Genomic DNA, 11137 nt, shown 5'->3' with positions numbered 1-11137 from the left:
CACTCCAATAAATAAATAGAATTGAAACGACACTTTGAAATGTTTTCCCGATGAAAATGAATAATAATAAGTTTCAATAAAAATGATGAAATGTAAATTTAATTTTATCATAACGAGTTTACTTGAATTTCCTTTCTTCTGAGATCGCAGCAATGCGCGACGGGTAAGCTAGTATTTTGATAAAAATAAATAGGATTGATTTTTAAAACTGGACAAAAACACAATGTAGAAATAAAATAAGTACTTTTACTTTCCTATGGTTTCTTCAAGTAATTTATGTTAGAACCACAAAAATCTAAAATTAAACAGATCCAATTTTCAATATTAATCCTACATATTTATTCTAATATTTGAATTATACCCATGGTGGCTAAACTGTGGCCTAACTCTAGACAAATTAATTAGTTTCTAATCATTAACTAAGCCATATAATAGCCCAATAATTTTGCATTTCATTTGGTTTTAATGGGTTATTATAAAATACTGTTGCAATACAGGATGCAACTCTCATGTATTTCTGATAATGCATATATTGCTCCTACTGTGACAAGGTTTAGCCACCCCTGAAATATACAAAGGCTCAAAGAAATCATTGAGAAATTTTGAACAAAATAAAATACAAAGATATTTTAGTTGTAAGATTATAAATTTTATTGTCCAACTTTTCTAAAGCTGACTGACATACTTAACTCTATTAGAACTATTGTTCTCTTTCAAAATATGTCATTCTGCTCTGGTTCTTTATCTATCATTCTCCTCTAAAGTTTTCTTAATATAATTCAATATATATATTTTTTTAAGGTACATATCATCAGAAATTACAGAAAGTACAAAAGTTTTGAATCTAGGTATACATGTAGAACTTTTGAACTATAAAATTACATTCTTGATTTCATTTGACAAACAAACTGGAAGAACTTTGTTCCTGATTTAACTTTTTATTAATATTTTATTGAAAAATGTACTAATTTTAACTTTTTATTGTACATAATTTTAATATTTATTACTTTAAGAGTTTCATAATGTTATTCATAATGTTATAACCCCTTAACAATTATTTAGAGACATTCAGAAGTTAAGTTAAAGACTATATCAAAACTGTTTCTCCCATCATTTGTGTTAGTATTGTATTATACACACACTTTATAATATACTTCTATATATTCATCACATGCATCTGTCACAATACTTCAGATGGAGACATATTCCTTGTTCACAACTCCTGTTCATGTTGTCGTCTGATGAAAACTTCTTCCCAAAAACATGCTTCTTTGTAGGTCTAAACTGGCTGGGTGCCATCATTGAATAGTTTATGTGGCACTGCTAGGAGATTCTGGACTAACTAACATGCATCTTAAATCTTGCATCTAACAACTATAATATGTATGAACCTTTAAAGAAACACATCTCTGGAGTAGAGATTTTCATCAAATGAAAAAGCAGTCAATATGACTCAAGTTATGGGAACAAGACCCAAAGTTCTTTGTGCATAAGACATCCTTTTCCTACAGTAAATGCCTCAATGCATATAGTTAATATGTCAATGTACTGGTGTGTATATTTAACATCATGCCACTGGATTCTTGGATGTTGATCCAAGAAATGGGAGTCAATTTTTATATAGTACTTTTTGAACCAGAAAGTAATTAAATTTATTTTAGAATTCTTATAAGTAAACTTATTTGAACATAAAATATTATAGAAGTTTGCTTTGAACACGACAATTTGTAATAGTAAAATATTAGTAACAAGATAATACCAAAAGAAAATATTAAAACAGTTAAACTTCTATTAATAAATAAATTTAAAAAATGTGTTATGTGATCAAGAAGTGTAATGCTTATTCAAATGAATATCTCTAAACATGGCTTTCTTGATACTGATTCTAAAATTTTAAAAAGAATAATTTGCAAGAAATTTTTCAATAGTAAGAAATAAATTGCAAGTAAGCAAAACATTGCTATGATGCAAATGTATATTTCCAAATTCCATGTTAGCCAGTGACAGAGTATTTTTTTTTTTTTTTGAATTTCACTAACAACCAACTTCCTGAAAAATAAATGTCAATCAATTTTCATCATGTCACAAAAGCAAACAACTAACTCCTAAAAAAAATCAACATTATCACATCATCCATAAAGAAGCTGAATTAGATATAAGACCTGTCCCATTTAAGTTTGAGATTTCACTTGCTTTTGAGACAGTTTACATTCATCTTTGCACAAGCTATTTATATTCAACAGCTAATAAAAAAAAGTGCTTCCTGAGGATTATAGAAGATAAAACTAGATGACTAGATAGAATAAATAACAACCTTTTGTCTAGCAATTAATTATAATTAATCAGCAAACATTTTTATTGTGTACCAACAGCATTCATTCAGGTTTGAAATTTAGAACAAATATAAAAGGAATATTTACATGGTATATAATAAATACAATCAACTAAGAATTACTTTAAATATCTAACAAACAAACAGATTTATTTGTTGGGCTATCAAGCTAAATAATTACTAAGCAATTTTGCAGTAGGCAGACTGCCAGGTCACCATCTCCTGTTAAATATAATAATTTTAAATAAATCAATTAATTTNAGATATTTTTTGAAGGGGGAAATGGTCTTCACAATTTGAAATCAATCGAACACACAGTGCTCGAATGCTCCTGTAAACGTGCGCCATCTATCGTAGTATAAATGCCAGAAACCTTCGCGGGAGTGTATTAAAAAACATTCCAAAGTTTTATGGCAATCGTACTATGCCACAAACCTTCGCGGGAGTATATTAAACAACTTCCCAAAGTTTCATGGCAATCGGATAAACGGTGTGGTAATGCATGAAGGACAGACAGACACACAGACAGACATACATTCATTTTTATATATATAGATAAAACTAGAACTGGAAAAAAGTTGTAACAATAAAAGGTACTGTGGGACTTTATCATTAATTATCCTTATTATGCCACGGTTAAAGTTATTACACAATTTGGACTAAAGGTAGACAGTTAAATCACTATCTACAGGACCATAAATGAATGAGGTAATAGTTGATCATGTGTTAAATTTAAAAATTAGAAATAAATTAATAAATTTTGAATATTCTGGAAGAATACATCAATCTTGAATGGGACTTAAACTCACAACTCCTGCTCACCATGCAGATGCATCATGTAACAGACATCAATCAATTAGTGTGGAAATGAAGATTAAATTTAGAAGATATAACAATATAGGTCACTCACCGTGTTACAGTCCAATTAAAATTAGGCAATACCATTTGTTTATTACTGTGTGTCAAATTTAAATTATATGTAATTTTTACTTATTTAATTTATATGTAATTATATATAGATATACCATGCTAGGGTAAAAACTTAATCCAGCTAAGTGTCATGAGGATCATGAATGTATGATTTTCCCAGTCGGCATGATTATATCCTCTAAATTAACTGGTCAGGAAGTGAAGCTTGAATGGAAATCTAAGTAGCATAATTGGCAATTCATTTACTTTTGTTAACAAGCAGGAGTTGCATGTTACTCAATTTCTACTCCAGATCATTCTTTTCTTCCAGAATATTCAAAATTTATTTATTTAACTAATTATTAAATTTAACACAAGATGGTGGCTTAACTGTGTATCTTTAGTCAAGATTGTGTAATATCTTTATAATTAATTAGCTGTTTTATAGCCTGGTTAAGACTGGCAGTATTGTTCATTCATTATTATATACCAGGTTTGGTTTATATGTAATTAAAAAAATTGTTTTTAGATAATAAGAAAATGAGAGAATTTGACAAATAATTTGGAATTTACAGAAGGGAAAAAACTTTGAAATCCAACAAAAAGATAAATAACAAATGTTTTCAGCCATTTTCAAGTTTTAGAATGTAATGAATCAAAGAAAGATAATGGTATCTTTCTTTATCATGAGTGTTACCAGTAATAAAAAAATAATTAAAACATACACCAATTGTACTGTATATTATACAGTACAATATTTTAAAATTTCATTTTCTATTTAAGTTTATTTATCAATTAAATAAACAAACCTATCAAATACCAAATATCATAAACTATGGTACCTACTTACCGTATGGTATTATGGTATTTATTAATTTTATGTTGTTCACCTAAGTTTTCAGAAATCCTCAAATAGTAGCATCTTTTATTTCAAACTTTAAGGATGAGATGCAGTTAATATTCAAATAAAACTGATAATTGAAGTTATATGAAAACCTCAGGCTATCCCCTAGACATATTTCCTTCTTCGTATTACTTAATGATACTCATGATATATTGTTACTTTAACCATTTAAACAAAAAATCTAAAATTAATTCTTCTCTTATAAATAAATTCATCTTTAATTAAGTAAGAAAATTAAGTTGCTCTGCAGTCTTATATGAATAATTTAAGCTAAAAAAATAATTGCTTGTGTCACTAACTGATAAAATTAATTTAAAATAAAACACTTTATAATGAGATCTCATATCTATTCAGTTATGACATCTCATTATCATTATAAAGTATTAGTTTTAGATGGCTAACTATTATCATTAAATATTAGTTAGAGATGGCAACATTCATTGCCTATTTCTAGTTCGTTAATAATGATGTCATATGCTAATGATATTGTTAAAACATAACAGTTTAACAACTTATTGATGCAATTCATTATAGCCAATATAAAACATTATACTGCTAAATAATGAAGTAACTAGTGTCTTGTATCAAAAATGTGGAAATATCATCATCTCTATTGGCTGAGACCAATAAGAAATTAAAAGTTTTACTCCTCCTGGTTTTAGCATTTATTGAGTGGACATAAAAGCATGGAAGGACAATGATACAAAATATTAGTTAACAATTTTTACATATTTTTTTGAAATAAGTTCATGATATAAAGAATCATAATCGCTTTAAGCAGAGAATATGTTCTGAAGTATATGTCTACCAAATATATTCTGTAATTTTATTAGGTTACCATAAACATGCTGAAAAGCACTTAGAAATAAAATAGTAAAAATGACATTTATTACTGATAAGAAAAGTAATATACTTTTGTCCAATTTCACCTAAAACAACACAGATATGTAATTGTAGTAGATATTGTTACTTGATTAACATAATCATCAACTTGTACAACAGATTAGAAACAGTCACTATGAAAAATTTTAAAATAAATCATGAGTAGAACACACACGCTCATTTAGTACATTTTTATATGCAATTGATATTCATTAATAAAATTTTAAAAATTAGTCCTTTTGATAATCAATAATATCTAAGATTACAAACTTTATCATCATCAATGAACAGAAATTATAATTGACAAGCATAAATAATGTATTCTTGATATCAATTACAAGCTAAGTATTTTCACCATCTTTTAAGATGGTGAAAATACTTGAAAGATGGTTTATTTACAACTTAAGAAAAGGTTATTCACATCAGTTGTAAATAAAATAACAAAGCAGATGAATGAAATTTCAATTAACAACAGTTTTGTGAATACATTCATCATCACTATAGCTCATAACGACAAATTACTTATCATTATTTCAGTAAAGTGTTTGTGAATCCAGCCCTTTATTAATAACTAGCAGATGAGCCAGCGTTGCTCGAACAAAAACGATAGCAAAGATTAAGATCATTAGATTATAGCCGATCTTACCCATTTTCACCAAATGCAAGAATTAGGTCCCCCCTCTTCTGAGACTAATTAGAAAATTTTTAGATATCTGCTTACCACACTGGGATAACAATAATTAAGATTCACAGCAACCACTAACTAGTGCATAGTACCACTAAGTGATACCGTATTTTACGGACTATAAGACGCACTTTTTTCTTCAAAAAATTGCCACCAAAATTCAGGTGCGTCTTATACTCGAAATTAATATAAAAACATCCAGTGTTTGATTTAAAATTCCTGTGTCTTAAAAATGGCCATATATTTGATGCCACGGGAAATCCATCTCTATCTGGCAACATTGAATTCAACTGGCAGCAGCAGTGCACCAATGTGACGAACGTGAATTGCGGGGTGTCGGGATAGAATCGTCTGGACGTATGATTCCCGCACTTTTTCTCTTTTCAAATGAGCAACAATTGTCGCCATAGAAATGTGAGGACCCAACTGAGATCCGAAATCATGTAAATCGTGGTATTCTTATAATTAAATAATAACAATAGATTAAATATGAGAGGGAGAGGAAAATACCATAATTTAAACAACACAGCACAAAATGTAAACGAGTCCCGGATGACTCCAACACATGTTAAATGAACTGTCAATGTCAAAATGAAAAGTTATGTCAGACACAAGTGATCATAAACAGGTAGAACTTTGACCAAAGCGAACATAAACAATCAATCTAGAGAAACAATTTCGGAAAAGAGGGAAAGATTTAAGAGAGATAAATCATTGCATATGATCGGTCGAGTACCCAGAAGGCAGAAATTGCGAGTTACGGAGCTAAATTATGAGTGCTAGTCTTGCAATTTTGTCAACAATCCCCAAGAACAATCGACAGAACGGCATCGAGCAGACACCTTTTCCGTGACCCAAGTTGGTCTTGGTTTCCCCAAAACAAAAGAGAGACCAATCAGGAAGCGAGGAAGGGGATGAGGGGCCAATCAGAAGTCCAAATAGTGGGAGAAAAAACTATAAAAATCCGAAATTCAAGGTTGGGGAGGCTCTCCTCCGTATTCCACAAAAGGTCGTGACTTATATTGTGGTGTGTTGTCGCCAAGAACTTTGAACTCTGCCGCTTCCTCCTTTCGATCGTCCGCCTTGCTCAGCGACCTCATCTCGTCTGTCCTAGGACCAGACAGATGCCGAAGTTCTCGCCTAACCACATCTTCGACGAGAAGAACCTAGTGAAGGATTGTCAATTGTCGATGTAAGCATATATGTTAACAAATAAACGGCTTTCTTGTGTAAAACACTTGTCATCATTTGCCTCCTCCACATACACAATCCACATACAACCTTCCCTTAGGTTCATCCTGACGTGGGATTAAAAGATCCCACCTAGGAGACAGCAACCTTACACAGGTGCCGTGGAGTGGGTTTCAAGTCCCCTATCTCCACCTGGTTGGCTACCTTACAGAAACTCGGATCATGAGACGACTGGTGGTTCTGAATCCACGACCGCGGATTGGCCAGCGATCATCATGCGACCATCATACAATCAGCAGACATCCGATAGTGCTACTAGCGTTGATTGGTGGATCAGCGTTTGCTTCAATCCGTATAAAAGGATTGAATTTAGGCGGTAAAAATGGTAAAAATGTTATTTTTTTTTAAAAATTGCTTAAAAATTAAGGTGCGTCTTATAGTCCGTAAAATACGGTAAACAACAAACGTTTTCATAACTCCTTCTGGGTTCTCCTTCTAATTTACTAAATTCGAAAAATAAGTTGGATCTTCTTGAATGATTCATAAATATAAATTCAAACATAAAATCGAACATTAAGACTGAGTTCAAATAAAACAAACTTATGTGCATGCATTCCCCATGTCAACTTTATATACTACAAGTTTGGACATGTGCACTGTGTACCTTGCCGACTGCGCGGTTACCTATCTCGTATACATACACATCTTGCCCCTCACCACCCACTGACACCAAAAATATAACGCTTACCTAGATGATATCTTTTGATTTATATGAATATTTAACAGAATAATATATAGCCTATGTCCACCCTGAAGGTCCATTTTAAATATTGGTGAAAGAATTTTTGAAATTTGATGAGTAGTTTCGAAGATTATGTCCTACATCCAAACTTACAAACTTTACCTCTATAATATTAGTATAAATTAATTTTAAAAACTTATAAAATTATTGCAAAAGAAATCCAGCATTATTTGGCTTATATTATATCAAAATAAGTTGATTTTCTTTATAATAAAAGTGGCTGCATGTTATTTTAAGAAACTAGATTCAAATTTGGGTTGTATTATAAATTTTTCAGGACTTAATCTGTTTTAGATATGTTTAATTTGTTTCTGACCATCCAGCCAATACTATTGAGGATTTAGTCAAACCCATAATGGATAGGAATACAGGTTCATCCTACAAGAAGATGACATGGCTGGCTACCCATTGATTTTGATCAGCTTGAATGTGATGAAACTATGTTGAAATGAGTGAATACACGTTGGAGCTTTTCACCCAATGTGTCTTGTAAATGTTAGTTTTTGAGGTTTGAAAATTCAAAGGTTTAATAGGTAGAAAGAATAGTTATAAGCCATGATGGAAAACACATTTGAGTGCTCTATATAGCTTAGTTTGTTAAATTATTGTTAATTAACACAGATAGCTGTAGTTCTGTTTATGAATCCACAATTTTGTTTTGTTACTTATGTCATTTTTTATTAGGTAAAAATTATATAATTTTTGCATTTGCATATTTAATAAAATGCTTGTATAAATAATCAAACTATGTTCTGTGGTGGTCTTAAATGGAGAGTGTGGTTTGAAATAGATGCTACATGTCTGGACTGCTATTTTGTCAAAAGTTGTTTTTTACTTTAGAGTTACTGCTTTTCTCTCTTTTTTGTTATTTTATTTACCTTTTTGTCTTTTATTTTTGTATCTTTGCAAGTTTCAATTTTATATATCTATTGTTTATTGTACTTATTTATTTTTATTACATAGTTATTAGGTTACTTTTCATAGACACAATGTAGTGACACTTTTTAAACACTTGGCAGATTATTCATATTTTATTTGGTTGGGACACTAATTATAAGGTGCGTTTCAGGCTCCAGTCCCTCCACAGCCAACTTAAAAGTTCGATATGCAAAAATTAATTTCGACAATTACAGTTGCATATCGAACTTTTAAGTTGGCTGAGAAGGGGCTAGAGCCCGAAACGTGCCTTGTAATTAGTGTCCCAACCAAATAAAAGATTAATAATTTGCCAGTGTTTAAAAAGGGCACTACATTGTGTCTATGAAAAGTAACAGAAAAATAAACAGCACAGTTTCATTGAAATAAAAACATAGTTATTATATTTTGCTTCAATTTTAAAAATGTTTGGAATTCACAGTTTTTGTGCTATGCTAGTTCTGTCACATTTAAATTTAATATTTCTTATAACTGATAACATACTGAAATTTATAACTTCAAAACATATAACAATAACCTACTTAATTGGAGTTCATTTTGATAACAGTTTTTCACAAATACTTTCAGACAACCAAGCCCATCAGCAAGAAACTCACGTGTCTTCTCATGATTATTGTTATTGCATATTAAAACAGACAGGTCTGTTGAGAAAAGGTCTCTTGTCAAGACCCAGGGATTTTTCCCAGATCTGAAGAAAACTTAGGGGCCCTTAGTAATTCCTACCCATATAAATTTGTTATTTTTACTAACAAAACAACTTTAAGTTTCCTTTTTATTAATAAACAAATATATATATATATTTCATTTGTTCAAAAGAATAAATAAATAAAATACAAAATTGCAAAGGGACCAGCTCTACTCTAGGATCCCATGACTTTTAATGGACCTAAAAGTAGATTATTGTTGTTAATAATTTCTTTTAAAAATTGTAGTTATTTCACATTAATTTATAATTCATTTCATGTGATATTTAACTTTTATACAAATCTTTGTCAACCAAAACATCAAATTAAGTTAATAAAAAAATGTTCCAAATTACTCTGTTTGGTTTAAAAGAAAATAACTAAAATATTTTCTCATTAAAACTTGTTTTTTTTATTCAATATATATAATTAATAAAAAATAAATCTAACCTGAATTATCTGTGTGCTTCAGAGCTCCATCTTTCGATGGACACAATTCACATCTCTGGAATAGTCAAATAACATGGAATGAATAACTATATAATTTGACAAATTTTAATTAAAAATAATTTAAAACATATTTAAACAAAAATATATATATATATATAAATACAATGCAAAGATTAGTTCTTTGCATAGAATGAAAATGTGGACATCATTTAAATAAATCATTAAATAAAAACAGAACTTAATTAACTGAATTGAATCATTTTTACCAATTAAAATATATAACATCTTATTTGATAAATTTTTACAAATACTTTATTTTTTCCAGAAATAATATTTTCAAGAATTTTGTCTACTATTTACAAAACTAAATAAATTCAACTTTGGTTATTATTTTAATAAGTTTTTTGTTCTGAATCAATGGTAGTTTGCAAATGGTTTGTTACTGGGTCGTGACGAGCTTTACTTAAAATTTCATAATTTTAAACATTACATTAATAAGACTATTTAAAAGCCTTTTAATGCATGTTATTTTAATAATTTAATTTATTATTTAAACATTTAGTACTGGAGGTAACCAATAATTGAACCAATAATCATTTTTCCACAACAATTATAATGAAATTTTGTTATTGTATTTTCCTTACTAATTTAGTTTAAAACTTAAAATAAACAGATGTGTTTGAACTTCATTCTCTTTGTTTAATAATTACTTTTATTTAATTTCTCAAAAGTACTGATTTGCAAGGGAATGAAATGAATAAAAGAAAAAACAAACATACTTTTAGAAAAAGCAAAACATTTTTACTCATTGTAAGCTTAACATCCTTAAAGCAAATACCTTCAAAATATAATAGAATACAAAGTATTTTGTATAATAAAATTTATATTTATTTAAAGTCTTATTCTATGCTGTTTTTCTTCAATTTATTTCTTTTTCTACTATTTCATTACTATTTCACTTTTTTTTTACTATCTTAGAAAAACTGTTCTTTGTTCTTTATTTTATATGTTTGATGGAATATATAAAGACAAAAGAAAGTTTGCTGTAATCTATATATATATAAAAATGAGTGTATGTGTGTGTCTGTCTGTCTGTCCTTCATGCATTACCACACCGTTTATCCGATTGCCGTAAAACTTTGGGAAGTTGTTTAATATACTCCAGCGAAGGTTTGTGGCATAGTACGATTGCCATAAAACTTCAGAAAGGTTTTTAATACACTCCCGCGAAGTACATTTATCCTACGATAGATGGCGCACGTTTACACGTGTAAACGTGCGCCATCTATCGTAGGATAAATGTACTTCGCGGGAGTGTATTAAAAAATTAAAAAAATTTCCAAAGCTTCAGACGCAAAGGAAA

At 29.5% G+C, this 11137-nt stretch overlaps 1 protein-coding gene across 7 annotated transcripts in view; it reads right to left on the bottom strand.

Annotated features, from left to right (window-relative positions):
• The window catches only part of LOC111641354 (protein AF-10-like), a 91138-nt gene that overhangs the window by 55606 nt on the left and 24395 nt on the right, over nt 1-11137 (bottom strand). For all 7 annotated transcript variants that reach the window (XM_023387489.1, XM_023387490.1, XM_023387494.1 and 4 more), the window contains one exon: nt 9775-9829. In XM_023387489.1, the coding sequence (XP_023243257.1) occupies nt 9775-9829 (55 nt within the window). The remainder of the gene's footprint in view (nt 1-9774; nt 9830-11137) is intronic.

The sequence above is a fragment of the Centruroides sculpturatus genome, unplaced genomic scaffold (genome assembly GCF_000671375.1).
Source record: "Centruroides sculpturatus isolate CEXI.00-Female unplaced genomic scaffold, Cexi_2.0 scaffold1419, whole genome shotgun sequence".
NCBI classification, from domain to species: domain Eukaryota; kingdom Metazoa; phylum Arthropoda; class Arachnida; order Scorpiones; family Buthidae; genus Centruroides; species Centruroides sculpturatus.
Note: the sequence above shows the minus strand (reverse complement) of the source record. Positions and strands in the feature narration are given on the sequence as shown.